At 38.0% G+C, this 19563-nt stretch overlaps 1 protein-coding gene and 1 non-coding gene across 2 annotated transcripts; both read left to right on the top strand.

The window, feature by feature from the left end:
* The first annotated feature begins 2992 nt into the window (after nt 1–2992).
* LOC127181948 (uncharacterized) lies at nt 2993–11930 on the top strand. Its single transcript, XM_051136987.1, has 10 exons — nt 2993–3058; nt 5556–5625; nt 5753–6035; nt 9861–9997; nt 10101–10124; nt 10271–10550; nt 10634–10770; nt 11034–11313; nt 11452–11588; nt 11688–11930. The coding sequence occupies exons 2-10, from the start codon at nt 5562–5564 to the stop codon at nt 11690–11692; spliced, it is 1347 nt and encodes a 448-aa protein (XP_050992944.1). The 5' UTR covers nt 2993–3058; nt 5556–5561; the 3' UTR covers nt 11693–11930.
* A 5383-nt stretch (nt 11931–17313) lies between these two features.
* On the top strand, nt 17314–17385 carry trnap-agg (transfer RNA proline (anticodon AGG)). The gene has a single exon. It is a non-coding gene; the product is annotated as a tRNA-Pro (tRNA).
* Nucleotides 17386–19563: the final 2178 nt, after the last annotated feature.

The raw sequence follows: 19563 nt of genomic DNA, 5'->3' as shown, positions 1-19563 counted from the left end.
AAACGTGATGGATTGGTACGATCCCGACGTGTTTACAGGAATAATTGCTATAAGGCTGGACAGAGGCACGTTTACGTAAACTTCTTTACATCTCTGTTAACGCTTTTCCACCGGGCTGTTGCAGGAGCTGAAGCCCAGTTGGGAATGCGCTTTTCCACTCAAAAAAAAATTCTGGGCTGGTGCCCAGATCTTGGTTCCAAGCCCTGAAACCTTGCTAATCTCGAACAAGGGAACCTATGACGTCAGTAGGCAGAGCGTCCACTACAGACTGCAGTTTGAAAGTAGCCATTAGGCTTGTTCGAGATTCATCGGTGCTCCGCAGACAGATCAGCATATGAAATCAAAGTACCACGAGAGCAATTGCAGACGACTCTTTGCTTTTGAATTGCTCTCACGGTACTTTGTCATACACCAATCGGTTTGCGTGGCACAGATGCATCTTGAACAAGCCTATTTTTAAAAGCCTTTGGAGTTCAGGTAAATTAACAACATTAACACAACAATTAAATATGTCAGTTCAAAAATGGTCAGCAAAATAGATCAACACTCTCCTTCCACAAGAGCTAACAAGCGATTGCGGTCATATGTTGGTGACGTGGAGAGTTCTGCTCCCTGCCAGTGGAAACGGGAGCTGGCTGAGTGAGTGCCAGTCTTGGCTAAGCACTGGTTCCAGCTCTGGCATCAGGCCCAGTGGAAAAGTGAAAGGGAAAGATCCCTCTCGCCCGTGTGCATGCAGATCTTTGATTTCATCTAAAGACTCTCACCCTTTGAGCATAGCATGTCTGGGAGTTAAGACATGCACAGGCTGCACTCTCTAATCCCAAGTGTTGCCCACTTTGTTCTCATTTCCCGTTAAGGGGAACCCGAGTCTTTATGCACCTCCCTTGGAGATGGACGAGCTTGGTCCTCTGGCCCAGTGCAGCTGAAGAGAGCTGGCGGGGGACAAAGTGGAGGAGGACGAAGATGATGGAGGCAATTGCTTGTCTTTTAGAGGAGGATTTGGAGGAAGACGAAGAGGATGCTATCCTCCCTCCTAATCTTTCTTCCGTTCCTGGCAGTCCCCATGCCAGGGGAAATGCTAAACTCTCTATCAATTAGCCATCTCAGCAAGAGGGCCAGGGCACATCATCAATGCTTCTCCCACTGAGTAGTGGAAGCTATTATATTGCATGGGTTTTAGTCCTCCAGAAGGCTTATAGTACCAAAGGTGTGGCCACATCGTGGGCATTGTTTAAGGGCGTTTCAATTCAAGACATTTGTGCAGCGGCAAGCTGGACTTCACCACACACGTTTGTCCGATTTTTTTTTTTTTTTTTTTTTATAGGCCCGTAGTGAGATACCGAACAAATGTTTGAAAGACATTTCTAAAAGACTGAGCACAAATTGTTGATATAAGGAAAGTTGGGTCTGTTAATTCAAATCTTTACAAGAGCAAACGCAATTATCCAGAAACAGTGCCTGAAAACCCAACCGTCCCCCACCCCCATTCAAAGCAGAACTAAATATTAATTGTAAAAGTAGCATTTTAATTCCTTGTTAGAATTCAGTAAAAATCATTCTTATTTTTTATTTTTTTTTAATTGGTGGGTTCTGTGCATAAAAAATTAAACAACACCAGGACAGGAGACAGGCTGAAAGAAAATATAAATCCACTGTCTGACAGCAGGTGGCGCTTACATGGAAATTTTTCTGAAGATAGTTGGTTCCCTTCAGAGATACAATCATATTATTCATAATCATTATCATATTTTAATTTGTATATTTTCCCTCTGTAAAACCTTTCACTGCCTTCTGCCATAATTTCAAACAAAACGAAACCTACGCTGCATGCTGTGACTGTGTGAGATTGCTACTAACTTTGCTTAATGTTGGACAGTATTTATGTGAGTTTTTGAAATCATGGTAAACAAATACAGTTTTAATGATAATAAAAAAAAATGTAGGGAATTTCATCTTGGTTATGGTCAAACTAATAATTTTATCCCTGTTTGTAACCCCCAAATTAGAGTGAGCTTGGCAACCTCTAGGTTGAAAACCACTGACTTACAGTAAGATACAGTAAATAAATCAATAAATTCACAGTTGTCTTGTCTCCTCTGAGGCGGAGACCCCCTCTCCCCCATGGCAGGGGAACTGCTAAACTCTCTATTGACTGGCCATTTCAGCAAGTGGGCCAGGGTGCAGAGAGGGATTTATATGATGGGGAAATGGGCTGCCATCACTTCCCCAGTCAACTTTTTTAAAATATTCTCAGGAAAAGGTCAAGCTTGGCCATACAAGCATAATGCTACAACAACCACAGGCAACAACACAAAGGAATGGGGCAAAAAACAGAGCCTGAAACCTCGTTTCTCCCCCACCCCCATTCAGAATGGAACTAAATACTAATTACTCAGAAATGGAATTAAATACTAATACTAACTGTAAAAGTACAATTTTAATTCCTTGTGTGAATTTAACAATAAACGTTGTTTTTTCATTTCTAACAATACACAAAAATGAACTTATTTTTCAGTGTTGTGATCCCGAAAGGATCACTACAAATAAGGAGAAGACGAGTGCATTTGCGTTGAAAAACAAAACTTTATTTAACCATCAGGCCTAAAACGAATCATTCTCAACTCGTCTCGAGCAACGTAGACAGGGCACAAAGACCGGAGAGCTGACACCGGATCCCACCAAAAAGCTACGTCCTTTCGTCACAAGCGAAGAGAAGTTTTATAGACAAAGAACTGCCTGCGCACCAGTGTTTCCATTCACACAGCAACCATCCAGACACCTGCAAAGACTCAGAAACAACACACACACAACCAAGTAACGACCAAAAGTGTCGTCACATCAGTATTTAAAATGAAATAGTTTATTTGGTTATTTTTTCACCTCATGTGTTGTAACAGCAGTAGTCCAGACAGTGTTCCAGTTTATCAGATTTTTGCAACACATTCTTGCATACAAACACCCAGTTCATGTATGAAAACCACATATAAAAAGACCTGCACACAGTGTTGATCATCACACATTGATCTGTGCTTCAAACACTTAAACTGAGGACAGACAGGTAAGAATTATGGTCTAGCTCTATTTTCAGCGCCATCAGTGGCACATGCTAATGAATTTATTACACTTCTGATTGGGATATTAACTCAACCATTTGGTCCATGTGCACTATAGGTGTTGTTGTCAACTTTAAAGTCACTGTCAAAGTCATTACACTGACTTTAAGTCATAGGCTACTTCTATACAGAGCTAGGCAGATTACTCACAAATTGTAGTCTGTTACCGATTCCAAATTACCTGACAAAAATTGTTTTTACGATTACATAACACATTTTAGGTTATGCAGTCAGACTACTTTTTGATTACTTTTATATTACTTTTGATTACTTTTGACTAGTGGTGTCACAATTAGCACAGACGATTAATTTTTTTCAGTTTAAGGCATTAAAAATATTTAAGCAATTAATGCAAGGGCGGGGCTAGGTTTGGTCATCCCACTCACAACTGCTGAAGAATTGCGTTTATTTAGACGCAGAATGTCGGTTGTGGCTAGAAGGGATACAGCTCCGACCGGAAACTAACAATGAAATGAATTGTTCTACCTATTGGATTGTGTGTGTTTTTTTTTTTTTTTTTTTTTTTTTTTTTAACGTCTACATCTACCCCCAACCCTAAACTTAGCCCTTACTATAATACAAAAACAGTTTTATTGTTGTACAGTGTTACTAAAATAACGTTACATTGATGTGAGCATGCCCAGTAGCTAGAGCTGTATTCCTTCTAGCCTTTACCCAGAATGTCTTTACGAGCACATCGAGCGGGAGACGTTGCAGACGCGTGCTCTAATAAAGTGCTGTTTCATATTCAAACCGAAATGAAACTATGGGTATGCAGTGTTGTAGTTATGTCGTCAGTTAATTTAAGAAGTTACAAAAAAGGTGATTAAAGCTGCCTTAAAACTGTGTAAAAATAATAAATGTAAGTATTTATTATTCTTAGTTACATTTAAAGCTTTAAATGTAATTCAGAAATAATAAAAACTTACATTGTAGCCTATCATATCCGCCTCAAGTTCAGCAGCTGCAGCTTTTAAAGAAACAGCAGCCAAAATATCCTAATGACCAGCTGCTGTGATGTCTGTTAATTAAAGAACAAAATTAAAAAGAGGAAATCAATAACTTCTGTTATTTTAAGCTTTATCTTTGTTTAATTTAGAATTTAGTGTTTGATAACTTTATTAAATTAGGCTATATTTTCTTGCTGAAAGGCACAGGTAGCTATATGACATTTATTATCATGGGGTTTATGTGAAGATTGTTTTAAGTTCGCTTAAATTAGAAGGTTTTTTTTAAAGTCTAATAAATGTTAAAGTGATAGCTCTCATTTCCATTGTAATGTTGAATGGCTATAATCTGTGGTTAAAAAATAGGGGAAAAAATTCATAGACACATCAGTTGGTATCATATGATATGATACTTGCCTTCGGTCATAAAAGATTGCATTACACAAATATGAAAATATATGTTTTTTTATGTTTTCTCTACATTAATTTGAAGATTGAATTTAAATTTTTTGCCATATAAAAGTATAATTAAAAACATTAATGTCAGATGGAATTAATCACGATTAATTTCAGCATAAAATGTGCGATTAATTCGTAATTTTTTTTAAATTAAACCACTACTTTTGACCTAACTCCTTTATCAAACAGATTTAAGTAGGATAATCTTGTACTTGTAAAATGCAAAGAAAAAGAAAATGTATTCCATTCGTTGTTATTGACGACATGAAGTGCATTAAACGTTACGTTACATTAACAAAGAATTGCAAGGGGTTCATGAGTTTAATGAAAAGCAAATAATTAATTAAATCAATAAATATACAATTATAATCATTTTCTGAAAAAAATATTTTATTTGTTTACCTGCACAACAAAGAACCGTGAACAATGTGCAAATGTGATACTTAATTATTAAAATATTTATTTTAAAATCTCGGGGGGATTCTTCAAGTAAATATAATTTATTAGATAGGTTCAGCAGACAGAAGTTTGGCAATCACTGCATTACGCGTAAATAAGAAACAATGTGAATTTGTGCATTTTAGTGTGTTTGAAAGACAAAAGCCTTTCTGAAGAAATAGTAATACTGAGCGATAATTTAAATAAAAATGAATGTGTTCATTAGTAGTTAATGCAAATGTTGAAATGCTGGGAAAACTATTCTTAAAACTGAAATGATTTTTGTGAATAGAATTTATGAATAAACTACTGCTATTTTATGAACAATATGTAATCATGTAATAAATAAAAAAGTAACTGTAGTTCAGAATATTTTAAAATATAATTTAACCAGTTTTAACAAGTAATAACAAGTTTTTAATTTTTGGAATCTGATTACATAATCCATGTTACTGTGATCAGTTACTACCCAGCTCTGCTTCTATACTATTTTACAATTACAATAGTAATAAATATGTGCAAAAATGGATGAGATTGGAAAATAATTCCTGCATGTGCTGAGATTATGTGTTAATTGTGTGTATGTGTGTATTTTTAGATCAGAATGGGTGTACTTGTGATTTTGTTGCTCACACTTTCTTCTGAGCTGTGCATTGCAGATTGGACAGGTAAATATAGAATTATATAGAAATGTCTGGATTTTAAAATAAAGGAGATTGTGTAACCATGACATACTTATTTGTATTGCTTTAAAGTTATCTTGCCTTTTTCTTTCTTTCATGTCATACTGAACAGAGAATCTTGCTCTTGGCGGCAAAACTGTTCAGTCCTCCACATACGATTCAAGAGGAACTGCTCAACGTGCAGTAGATGGAAACAGAAACTCTGATTACCACCAGAGCTCATGCACTCACACTCAATTTGAGCTTAACCCATGGTGGAGAGTGGACCTCAAAGATGTCTACAGTGTCAGCAGGGTTATCATCACTAATCGTGGAGACTGTTGCCAAGAGCGAATTATTGGAGCTGAGATTCGTATTGGCAACAGTCTGGAAAACAACGGAAACAACAATGAACTGTGAGAAATGTTTCTGTTGTTGTATCATCTTCTCATGATAATGATATATCTAGACTAAAACAAGATGCAAAATTTTAACCTTAATTTAATATGTTCAAAATCACCAACCAATTGAACAGTTTGTATTGTGAAAAGCTCTCTAAGATTGCTACTTGAATTTGGCATTCTACATGTATGTGGCATGTTTGAAGGCATCTCTTTTTCACAGTTCTAACATAGGTGATGAAGCGAGGAGACGTGGAAACATTCAAAAGTCTTTAATAAATATAACACAGGGAAAATCCAACAGAGGAACACACAAGGATGACATTGAAGACACTGACAGCTGACAGAGACAATGCACAGACTGGGGTATATTGAAACACTAGATGGGTGTGACATTATCGCCCCCTTCCCGGAAAGCGCATCCTCGCGCAGTGGAACCTCGGGTGAAGGCTCAGGAGGAGAACGAACGTCTGGGAGGAGGATGACGAACAGAGTCCATAGGGCAGATGACGGAGGAAGGAACCATGAAGGAAACAGTAGGAACCAGGGTGGACCAGACAGAGGGAGGAGCCAGAAAGACGACAGGAGGGACTTGGAGCAGGAGGAGCCAGACATGACCCAGGCCACAGCCATGGTGATGGCCACAGTGGAGCCAACAGAGGGAGGAACCATGGAGGAGGCAGGGCTGACGACTCCAGGGGGCCGACCAAAGGCGGCGGAGCAGGTGGTGTAGGAGCCCGAGGCGGGGACGGAGAGCCAAAGATCCAGGGTGACAGGGAGGATCTGGAGGACCAAGGTGGAGCAAGTGGCGCCGCGGACCTGCACGGAACCGTGCATCCGGGAGACCGCGGTGGAGGCAGAGCGACAGAGGACCAAGGTGGAGCCGGAGGGATGGAGGAGCCAGACGGAGCCAGAGGGATGAGGTGAAGCAGGAGGAGTGGAGTCTCGAGGTGCAGGATGGTCGATGCCAGACCAGGACGGAGCCGGAGTGACTAGGGAGTCCAGTGGAGCTAGTGGACTGCCGGGCCACGGCGGAGAGGAGAGAACTAGGGGCCATGGTGGAGCCGCTGGGTCGAAGGGCCGAGGCGGAGTCCGGGACTCTGAGGCTGGAGGCAGAGACAAGGGATCCTCCAGCCATAACGCCAATAGAAGCTGGCAGACCCGCGGCAAACCCACCGCACAGATGGAGGACTGAGGGTGAGCGGAAGGGCTGACAGACGACAGCGGAAGAGGAAGTGGAGCAGGTGGGAGGGGGTGGGCATTTGAGAGCCTTTGGGCTCTAAGGGATGCTCTTGGGGACACAGTCTTTCTCTGGGCAGGATGGGAAAACGTGATAGACTAAGGGCTCCAAAGGAGGAGAGGAAGTAAGTCAGCCCACAAGTCTATAAGATCCTCCTCTGCTTTCCATTCACCCAGTTCTTTAACCAACTCACCCTCAGCCATGTTGCAGTGGGCGGAGCTCCCCTCCAAGACATCACTGGCCTTGGCGTTCTCTCTCGGGGCGGGCGTTGTTACCGGCTCATGCAACTGGACTGATGTCATGAGCAGGATGGGCTCCGCGGCGATCCATGGCTCGGTCGTTCCTTGTGGACTCGGGCATCCGCTCTGCGCGGCGGGGAGATGGTGGGTTGGACGCTGGGTCCAGAGTGTCCACTCCACGAAAGTGGCGAAGTTCGCTCGAGGACCGTCCTAGGACAATGACGTTCTGTACGTGATGTTTAAGCTGCCATCATAAAACGCATCGTCTGGATAGCTGGTGAGGTTAGTGAGGAATACGAACAGTGTAGTGTGGCCCTTGTCGAGCAATTTCTATATAAGGAGGAGATCCATGAAACACAACAGAGAGAAAAAACACTGGGAAAACATGGAAGTATCTGTTTTTAGGTCGGCTGTTCTGTCACAATTCTAACATAGACGATGGAGCGAGGAGACATGGAAATGTCCAAAAGTCTTTAAAGGGGTCATCGGATGCTAAGTTCACTTTTATTGACATGAGCGTCTTACCTTAGATCAGTGTTAATTTCGTTGACGAAGACTATGACGAAAAATATTCGTCAACGAACATTTTTTACAGACGAAAACTAAATAAAAACTAAATAAAAAGTCAGATATGATGACGAAGACGATGATGAAATTTAACTGAAACTTTAGTCAACGAATAAAAACGAGAGGAAAATGTTGGGGCGGGATGAATGGAGAAGAGATCCAATAAGAACTACCCTTTTGTGGGGAAATCCAATCAGAGCGAATCTTTTGAGGGCAGGTTGATCTTGGCAAAGCCATTTTCAAAAGCCGCGGTTTTCAAGTTATGAGGACGTTTGTTATACATTATATTTAGTTATACATTATACTTGGATGCACAGTCTTGGTTACAAAGCTTTGGTTAATTTAAGTTGACTTTTCTCGTTAGCAACACGCTAACGTCTTGTGCACGCGGTCCGAGGGCAGCGGTTGTCTCATGAACAGACAGACAGACAGAAATGTCAGAGCTTGGTCTAGGATGTCATATGCGTTTCATATAATTCAGGGACAATGCATATCTTTTTCAGGGAGCATGTATATTGTTCAGGGAGAGCAGGTCTTATGGTTATTTTTGTGAAAAAGGCTAATGTTTTTGACATTTAATAAAATAAATGTTTTTTATTACAACAATTAGATATGTGCCTGTATTCTCTATATGCTTCCATATATTGTAATATACTTACAATTACGTGAATTATGGAGAAAAAATATGCTAATATTTGGTCTACTAAAACTAGACTAAGACTAAAAGACTTAAGACTAAACTAAGACTAAAACTTTTATGATATTTAGTCAACTAAACTAGACTAAGATTAAAAGATTTCAGATGACTAAAATAGGACTAAAACTAAATGGTGTATTATTCCAAAGACTAAGACTAAGACTAAATCAGAATTTGCTGTCAAAATTAACACTGCCTTAGATCAGTTGTAACAGTCTGCCCTCTTTGTTTGAATGCCGGAGCAGGGATGTAAATTAGACAAGAAAATCTCAGATTGAGCAATTGAGGTGTTGTGTTGCTGGATGTAATAATGAACGTAGTGTTCGTGATTTACTCCCAACATCTGAGCTGCTGAAGATGCAGTAGATTACTTTTGTTTGTGAAGGGAATGTGCCTCCCGATCTACATATATCCATCTATGTTCACTCGAATCATTCGTGATCCAGCTTCACTTACAACAGAAGTGAGTATAAGCGTTTTTTTTTTTATGAATCTTGCGATCGTCTTTCCTAATAATGTGCTAATTAGCAAGTTTAGCGGCTAAATGCGGCTAAAGTAAACAGGCTCATTGCACCACAGAGAGAAGAGAGGGGCGGAGCGAGCAGAGCTCATTTGCATTTAAAGCAGACTCGAACAGAATGAGATGATTTTTGCAGAGCTGATTTTGACAAGGTAAAAAGGGTGTTGTTTTACACTACCATTGAGAATTTTTAACCAAAGTATATTATAGACTTTTCATTAAGACCCTAAAGAATCGTATCAACTTGTGGAAAATGGGCATCCGATGAACCTTTTAATAAATGAAGCACAGGGAAAATCCATCACAGGAAGTGGAACACACAAGGATGACGTTAAAGACATTGACAGCCGACAGAGACACAATGCACAGACTGGGGTATTTAAACACTAGGTAATTAATCAACACAGGCGAATCAGATAGCATTAATTAGGCGGTGGAGAACTTAGTCAAGGAGCACATGGGGAGCAAAGCACAACAAAAACAGTCTGTGGGCGTGACACTCTTCTTCACTTTTACATAAATATCTGTATTTTCAGAGCTGTAACTGCCACTGCTCTGCCCCTGTGTGTTTTAACAGGGTCTCCGTCATTAAGTGCACTCCATATGAAGCCACACAAACGTTTGAGTTTAAGCCCACTAAAGGGCGATATGTCAACATTGTTGTACCTGGGTCTCAAAAAGTCCTCACTCTGTGTGAAGTTGAGGTATTTGCAGGTAAGGAAGAGAGACAAAAAAGACTTTGTGATAAAATTAGTTAATGTGCTTGTATGTATGTATTTGTGCATAACTTTTTGTTGTTGTTGTTGTTTTTTAACAGTAAAGGAGTGTTCTTGTTTTTCAAGTGAGTGCTCTTCATTGCTTTAAATAGTTTGAAACTACAGAATTTAAACATTTAAAAACCTATAATCAATCATTTTGATTACATGACTTTGCACAATGTCCCATTATGGGATTATACTGTGAAATACTTTATTTTATATTGAACAGAGAATCTCGCTGTTGGAGCTGAAGCTGTCCAGTCTTCCACACATGACACAGGAGCTGCTCAAAATGCTATCGATGGCAGTAGACTGTCAAATCACTATTTCGGGTCTTGCACTCATACCACATGGAGCAAAGACCCCTGGTGGAGACTTGACTTAAAGCAAGTGCATCAGGTAACCAGTGTTATCATCACTAATCGTGGAGACTGTTGTCCAGAGCAGCTAAATGGTGCTCAGATCCGTATCGGCAACAGCCTGGAAAATAATGGCAACAATAATGAGCTGTAAGTATATTCTGGCTTTACTTTCTTTATAGAGAATATAAGAATGACTAAAATCTAAAGATTTTTTGCTTTGAATAAAACAGGGCTGCCACCATTAAACACATTAAGGCTGGAGCCACAGAAACATTTGAGTTTAAGCCTATTAAAGGGCGATATGTCAACATTTTTCTACCTGGGGATGGGAAAATCCTCACTCTGTGTGAAGTTGAGGTATTTGCAGGTAGGGGAAAGAGAGAGAAGAAGAATCTTGATCAAATGTATTTAAGTACTTATTAATTTGTTCATAACTGTTTTTTTTTCTTTAATAACAGTAATAGAGACATCAGAGTGCTGTGTTTCAAGGGACTCTTCTTTGTTGCATTAAATATTGTTTGAAACTGTTTATAGAATTTAAACATTTAAAAAAAAAAAAACTATAATCATTTTGTTTACATGACTTTGCATAATGATTATACAGTGAAATCTACTTTATTTGCTGAACAGGGAATCTCGCTCTTGGAGCTAAAGCTGTCCAGTCCTCCACATACAATCATTTAGCAGGTGCTGAACATGCTGTTGATGGCAGTAAAGAATCAAATTTCTTGCTTGGGTCCTGCACTCACACTGCAGACAATGATCCCTGGTGGAGAGTTGACTTAAAGGAAGTGCGCAAGGTGACCAGGGTTAGCATCACTAATCGTGGAGACTGTTGTGAAGAGAGGATTGGAGGTGCTCAGATCCGTATCGGCAACAGCCTGGAAAATAATGGCAACAATAATGAGCTGTAAGTATCTTCTGTCTCAGCCTATTTTAGAGAGTGTATAAAACAAGAATTACTAAAAACTTTGAATACAATCTTGATTCTTAGCCTTTTTGATTGATAAATCTCTCTGTATTTTTCTGTCTCGGTGTGTTTAAACAGAGCTGCCACCATTAAACACATTCCAGCTGGAGCTACAGAAACCTTTGTGTTTAAACCTATTAGAGGGCGATATGTCAACATTTTTCTGCCTGGGCATGAGAAATACCTCACTCTGTGTGAAGTCGAGGTGTTTGCAGGTGAGAGATAAAAGGAAACAGACGGTGGTTTGTGCACATGTGTACTGTACTGTATGTGTCACTATTAATAATGTCTTGATGATCTAATTTCATTGGCAGATTAAGTGCAACAAGATGAAGTTACACCTCAGTCCACTGATTCCAGAAGCAAAAAAAAAAAAAAACAGCTTAAGTGCACTGTTGCTTAAAGTGAAAATCTTTATTCAGTATATCTAGTATTTCCTTTGCTGTGCCACTAAACATGATTTACATGTTGTTAGAATAACTGCTATTCATCATACTTGCAAAATAACTAAAAATTATCTTTGCTTTCTATGCAAATAAAGAATCATCAGAGCATTATATGTTGTGTTGCATGTTTATAAGTCAAAAATCCTATTTGTTTTACTCCTATATTGCAACCTTTCTGCATAAACAATAAACAGATTTTAAAGACAATATTTATTTTTTTGCCACTGCCCAATTGGGAATATAATCAGATTCCTACATTTAGTTTTAACACAAGACATGCATCATTGATTGTAGTCTATTTGGTCAATACTGTAACTGCTGGATTTAAAAAATACTGTAGGCTAAGGCATAAACTAAAAAAAAAAAAAAATTAAAAAAAATTAAATAAATAAAATTCCTAATCTATCAAGAGAATTTAAGCAGAAAAAAAAAAAATAGTACTTTCTACATTGAAAAAAAGTTACCTCAAGCAAGAATGTGAAAATATTAAACATTCCTCATTTGTACTCAATCTAAACATGCAGAAATGAAAGCTTTAAGTAATGTTATATTTATAGATGGTCTCAAATACTGATTCAAAAGCAGAAAGATCCTATTATGCACATACACACATTTAAAGGTGCAGTGTGCAATATTTAGGAGGATCTACAGTATTGACAGAAATTAAATATAATACACAGCTATGTTTTCAGAGTTGTATAAAGACCACCACCATATTTCTTAAGTAACCCTAAACGGACAAACTGCTCCACAGAGCGTGTTTCGTCACTATGTTGTTCTTACAAATGAAACACTGACACCATGAACAAGTAACAATAATATTCACAATAACATTTTGGTTTACTGAATAATTAAGTAAATATAATTACCTAATTTATAATCACAATGGCTACCCTCTGCTGTTTTAGACAACGACATCTTCGTCCTGTGTCGGCCACCGTAGCTTCTCTATGTGCAATTCTCAATCTCACCACTAGATGCCGCTAAAATCTACACACTGCACCTTTACGTAAATGTCAAGTATATAAAATTAAGTAAAAACTGGGGCACATTCAAGCTCAGACCAGTGCGAAACGTCTTGCTACGGTTTCCAGGTTGCAGCTCGGTATACGCGACAATTTAAGATATTAGAAGACATGTTTGTTGTAAGAGTTTTATAGTAACAATACAGCATATCAACATATTTTAGCTTCATTGCAAGGCAAATTTTTTATACCAAATTTCATACACAATGGTAATTAAGTGCTTTACATAAAAATGAGAAAGAAAATACAAGGTATTAAAAAACTAAGAACTAGAAATAGATACTTTGAGGTGTCTAAATGACAACAGTCTATTTGGTTACCACTTCACCTCATGTGTTGTAACAGCAGTAGTCCAAACAGACAATTCATCTGATTTTTGCAATGCATTGGTTGTGTTGCACCATGTTTAATAAAAAAAGTGTCGTTCACCCAAAAATGAGGGAGGGGGGCAGCTAGACGGTGCTAAATACCCTCAAACGAAAGCAAATGCTGAAAACTGAAGATCTGACAAACTATGCAAACTATTCTCGGCCCGAGTCTGACCAGAGCCCGTCTTTTTCCCCCTTCTCCCAAAACAGCTTATACTACTAAAATAGTTCAGTTTTGTATGCAGTGGCAAAGTGATTATATTTCGTTTTTTATCAAGTTAAAAACGAAAGGTAGAAAAACCGTTTGAAGCTTTTTTGTTGTTGTTCGTTAAATATAAGTTTTTGATTTTTAAAGTAATGACAAAGCGGCCTGCGGATAGACTGATCATAGTCTGTTTGATTAATTTTGCCTTCTCGACTTGCCTAAAATAAAATCTATAGATTTAAAACAGTTCAAGTATAAAACAATGTTAGTTTAAACGCTAAACCTAGGTAAATATGTGCTATTTGGACCAAAATTCAATCGTTTGTGCAGAAAGTGGATCACTTCCATTTTTTCAGTGGAAATTATTTAAAATATTCCGTCATTTTTGCTGATAAATGTAAGAATAATACATCATTCAGAACTGTAAAGGGTATACTTTTATTTGTGTGCACTCACAATATCAACAAAACGTTGCAAATAGTGCTTTTATAAAAGAAAGAAAACAAACATGACACGCTTTCTGTCATCTCGACTGGAGCGACACTGACTCGGAAAACACTAGTTTATTAATAAATAATTCAGAAATCTCCTTACTATTTCCCCCCCGACACATTCATGGTAATAACGTTTGCCGATGCTTTGCGACAAGCTTTAAAACAGGCCCGAAGCCCGGCCAAAACTATGATGTGAAAATGGTCTCAAAGCCCGGTCCTAGGGGCGTAAAAAAGTCGAGGCCCGTCGGACTTGGGTTGAAATGCAGGGCTCTACCGGGACATATCAACCAGTAGCCTAATTTCATTGCCAGTAACGGACGGCCCTGGTGAAAAATCCAGCATATGCTGGTAGCTATGTTTTGATGCTGGGATGCTGGTTAGGTAGGTTTTGATGCTGGTTTATGCTGGTCCTTTGCTGGTTCATGCTGGTTCTTGACCAGCAACATGACCAGCATAAACCAGCAAAGGACCAGCTTACACCAGCATCAAAACCTACCTAACCAGCATCCCAGCATCAATACCTACCTACCAGCATATGCTGGTTTTTTCACCAGGGGGTAAAGTTCAGGAATGAATGGTATGCGATTTATGACAGAATAGTCTCACTACTGATCTTTAATTTTTTCCTCACTCGTTTCACCTTTAGTAACAACGAAAAAAAACGGATACATTTCACATGACACGGGAAAAGGTCACAGAAAATCAGAAAAGCAGCGTGCACATTTCTGGTTAAAAATTATAGGGCCATCAACTGACACTTAAAACAGGAAGCATCCCCAGATTCAAACCAGCAGCAAGTGTCAAAAGCTTGTCCACAACGTTGGTGTAGTAAATGTTGGCAACCTCTTTAAGTTATTCTTGACCGCCCTGTATTGACTGCTTTGGTGCGTGGCAATACGGTTAGGCATTGTTTTGATGCTTATCCGAAAAAAGATTTTTTCTTTTGCTTTTTTTTTTTCTAAAAAATGCTGGGTTAAAAACAACCCACCTTGGGTTTTTTGTCAACCCTGCGCTGGGTAAATATTGGACAAAACACATGCTGGGTTATATTGGCCCAGCTGGTTGGGTTAAATGTTTTTACCAAACATGCTGGGTTATTTTATTAAAGTCAACTATTGTTTAAAAATGATTATATTGCTTGCTTAAAATGGACTGGAACTTATAAAAAACGCAATAATCAATAGATGAACATTTATTAGTAAGCAAGAACACATGCACAAAATACTAGACAAATTGAATTTATTTGGGTGAATACAGCATAAAGTGTACAATATTACATACATTTAAACTTGCTTAACAAGCATTTAAGACATAAAAAATGTAACATTTAAAAGTAGAATTTTAATTTTAGCGTAGTCAACCGTTCTCTGTTATAGGCTGCGTCCGAAAGCTCTAAAATGCTGCCTTCGGAGGCAGCATTCCAAGGCAGGAAGGCATCAAGTCACGTCCGAATTCTAATTCTGCTTCACTTCCTGTCTCCGGAGGTACCTTCATCTGATGGAATTTTGAAGGCAGCATAGATGTATCCTTCGCTGCCTTCGATTTCCCACAATTCTGTGCGTGTGCGTCATATAGACTATATAAATAAAGATATTCTGGTGAAATTAGACTTGTTACCTTATATAATAGAAGAGATTTTGACCATGATATTCTTTATGAATCGTAATAGTGTAAAAAGCATAATAAATAATATTGTTTGTAATAATAGTATTTAATAAAATGTTAAAATAGTTCAAATGAGTAGTGAATAAGAATAATATTTACAATATACTACCAATAATAACGAAACACACACTAATAACAATGACCTGTTCTGCAATATTACTTGCATCAGTGCTTATATTTATTTAAGCAAAAAGTAGCTGCCATTCTCAGTCGTCTTCTCCGACGCACAGACTCTTCGGTGGGTAATGACACTGAGGTCTTTATGTATTAATAAAGCATTTATATATAACAGTACAAGATCGTTTTTCTACAAATTCTACAACTTAACCGTTAGGTAACCTAGCAACGGCGTCACGTTCTGCTGCCTCTGAAGTCCGTTCGAAACTGTTTCTAGAGTTTCCTTCGCAGCCTTCGAAGTCACTGCCTGATAAGGCAGCGAGGCAGCAAGTCAGCTGACTAGGTTTTCGGACGCAGCCATAGTTTTTACCAAAATAGCGCTAATTCTCGTGCCGTGAGCTTTTGATTTCACTTGACCACTCTTTCATTTAATCTGTTGTGATGTTACCATTTTGCTTTGCTAGTTTGTGTGTTTGTGTTTGTGTGTGTTAAAACACAATTTCCTGACAAATCACTTTCCACAATAGTCTCAAAAGTCTTTTTCCTGTCCAGCACATTCAAAATAGGGTAGGCAATTTTGGAGAGGCTAGCTTTGAAAGCATAAGATCCCACCTTCCCTTCATAATCACTCTCCAATGCCACTCCCCCTCCAAAACACATGAATGCCCACAGGAAAAATAGATGCTAACCAGAGACACAATGAAAGACATGTTCTTTGTTCTGTTAATAATAGTTGTGTTGCAATAAAAATGTACTATTGGCTACACAAAACTCGTAGCCTGCATATAGGTAATAAAATAAAAATAAAATTAAAATGTTTTATGCATCGTTAACGTATTTTATTTAGGAACATTCTCCAATAGTATGTTCCTGCACAACCAGACGCTGCAGTTTCAGGACCGCAGTTCTAGTACCCTATTTTTTGTGACAGCGCCATCTAGAGCAGACCTGATTCAAGCATAAAACAAAAACTATTCATTTTTTATCTTTCCATCTTATTTTTAATGTAAGACCTGGTTTGAACTTGTGTTCGAGGCGGTGTCAGCAATCTCCATTTAGCTTATTTAGCTGTGCAAAACAGTTCATTGTTCTGCTGAATGTTATGAACTAGCATTTGTATTCAAATTATCTTACATTTATTAATGTAGCAATAAACACACTAATTTGTAGCGCAATTGTTTTACCGTTTACTGCACTTTATGACGTTGGTTGGTTTGGACAATAATTAAGTGTATAGAATTAAACAACTACGTATTTCTTTGAAATATAATAACATACAGAACTGAATAGCAAGCGCTATTAAATAGTACAAGCTAATACATACATAAATACAATAAATAAATAAAATAATACAAAAAAAAAACAAACAAACAAAAAAAAAAAAAAAAAAAAAAAAAACTGTAGGCCCCTAGAAATGCGGTCCTAGAAACTGCAGCCTCCTGTTGTGCAGGAATACCCTTCTCACATTCTCAGTAAAAGCTTCACGCAGTTTAGTGTGTGACCGCTGGGTGGCAGTAACAAGCACACTGCAGATTGTCAGTCACACGTACATACACTTTTACATTAAACGTGGCAGGTTTGTGCTGAAAAAAAATAAATGTTCCAGACATCCAAACAGGAGGCTCGTTGGTCTAGGGGTATGATTCTCGCTTAGGGTGCGAGAGGTCCCGGGTTCAAATCCCGGACGAGCCCTTTCTTTTTCTCACATGCTTTGAATGCTCATCACCCCACAGAATAAGTTATGTCTCAAATGTAGTCTTAGACGAAAATATTGCCAAAATATCAATGGGAGTATTTTCCTGTATAAATATTACGTTACAGTATTAGCAGTGGATTTTATTATAATGTGATGCTTTGTTTTATTAGTTGGTTTGTCTTTTTTATCTACTTCAAAGAAACTGATTCTATGAAATCAAAGTTTTAAAAGAGAATACAGTGGAGCATTCCTGTAATGTCAAACCTGTTTGAATCTTAAAGACATTGTTTATATGATTGTAAGTATTTAACTGTATATATGAAAATAAAAGTTGATTTTGTTGATTCACACAGAATAAAAAAAAAACTAGAAAAAAATATAACAAGCACTTAATTGCACTTATTTATTTATGCAAAGTAAAACGAACAAAATAAAATAATAATAATGATAAAAATAAAATTCAACAAAATGAAAAATGAATACTTGAAATTTTACTGTCATTGAACGAATCCTTTAACATTTCTTATGGACCACACTGAGGGTCTTTTTTTGTTCGTGCCTAAGTAAATTTAAAATAACGATAAAAAAGTCTGGCCAATCCTGGGCCCCTGCACAATCCTGCCACCTAGGCAAGCCTGTGCGTTAAGCCGCACTTATTTGTTACATATTACCTGTACTATGTTTCTAAATTTCCTAAAATGGCTGGGTTTTGCCTTTGTTTTCCTATTGACATGGTATTGTCAAAAGGAGTCCTTTTGAACATTTGTCTGACATTTTTTAAATGTTACTACTTGTGTCAAAATGTTCAGAGAACATTCAAAATGTAAATTATAAAATTAGAGTGCACATACATGTCACCGTCAATGGCCCTGTCCCAAATGGTGCAATTCATGTGCACGTGGGGACTTACAATACCACAAGACACAAGACTGTCATTTCAAACGGGTGCTTCTGAGTGCCCCCTTTGGATCTGCTCTGTTTTCCTTCACACTTTTATGATGCAATGGCACTTTGACAATCAGGTGAAGTTTTGCCTCTTAGTGTGCATCGAGGGCCTTTGTAAGCACCTTTCCAAAACACAAATGACAAAAGAGACACCCTACGGTCTGTTGAATTATTACATAAAAGAATACTAGTGACACCCAAGAAGTAAGATCACTTCGACCCTTTGGCAGCATGACAGGAAGACAAGTAAATAATCTCATTCCATTAAAGGAGAAGTCCACTTCCAAAACAAAGATTCAGATATAATGTACTCACCCCATTGTCATCCAAGATGTTCATGTCTTTCTTTCTTCAGTCGTAAAGAAATTATGTTTTTTGAGAAAAACATTTCAGCATTTTTTTCCATATAATGGACTGATACGGTGCCCTGAGTTTGAACTTCCAAAACGCAGTTTAAATGCGGCTTCAAACATTCCCAGATATGGTTGTAAACGATCCCAGCTGAGGAAGAAGGGTTTTATCTAGTGAAACGATCTGTAATTTTCATAAAAAAAAATACAATTTAAATATTTTTTAAACTCCAATTGTATTTTCGCCCTCGACTTCAAAAATCATTTCAAAATCATCCTACATCGCTGCAGAAGTACCGACCCAGTCTTTGCACTGTGAACATGCAAAGAAGATCAAACACCCTTAACAAAAAAGGTAAAACAGCGATACAGGACGATTTCAAAGTTGAGGGAGAACATGAGATGGGAGTTTTTCAACATACCCTAACTGTCACAAACAGAACAAAAGCGTTTGAGATTAAAACGTATTTAACTTGTATTTTTTTAATGAAAATAGCCGATCGTTTCAGATAAGATAGATAAGACCCTTCTCCCTCGGCTGGGATCGTTTACAACCGCATTTATGATCGTTTGAAACCACATTTAAACTGCATTTTGGAAGTTCAAAATCGGGGCACCATATCAGTCCATTATATGGAGAAAAATCCTGAAATGTTTTCCTTAAAAAACACAATTTCTTTATGACTGACGAAAGAAAGACATGAACATCTTGGATGACAAAAAGGGGGGGGACATTATATGTAAATCTTTGTTTTGGAAGTGGACTTCTCCTTTAACTGGATTTTTGAACTGTATTAAAACGGGTACAATTTTCCAATTCAACAGAGATAATGCATCCTAGCCTACCTTTTTAAATCTTGCAGCTGTAGTATTCAGTGT

This window comes from Labeo rohita, chromosome 19, assembly GCF_022985175.1.
Source record: "Labeo rohita strain BAU-BD-2019 chromosome 19, IGBB_LRoh.1.0, whole genome shotgun sequence".
NCBI classification, from domain to species: Eukaryota; Metazoa; Chordata; class Actinopteri; order Cypriniformes; family Cyprinidae; genus Labeo; species Labeo rohita.
Note: the sequence above shows the minus strand (reverse complement) of the source record. Positions and strands in the feature narration are given on the sequence as shown.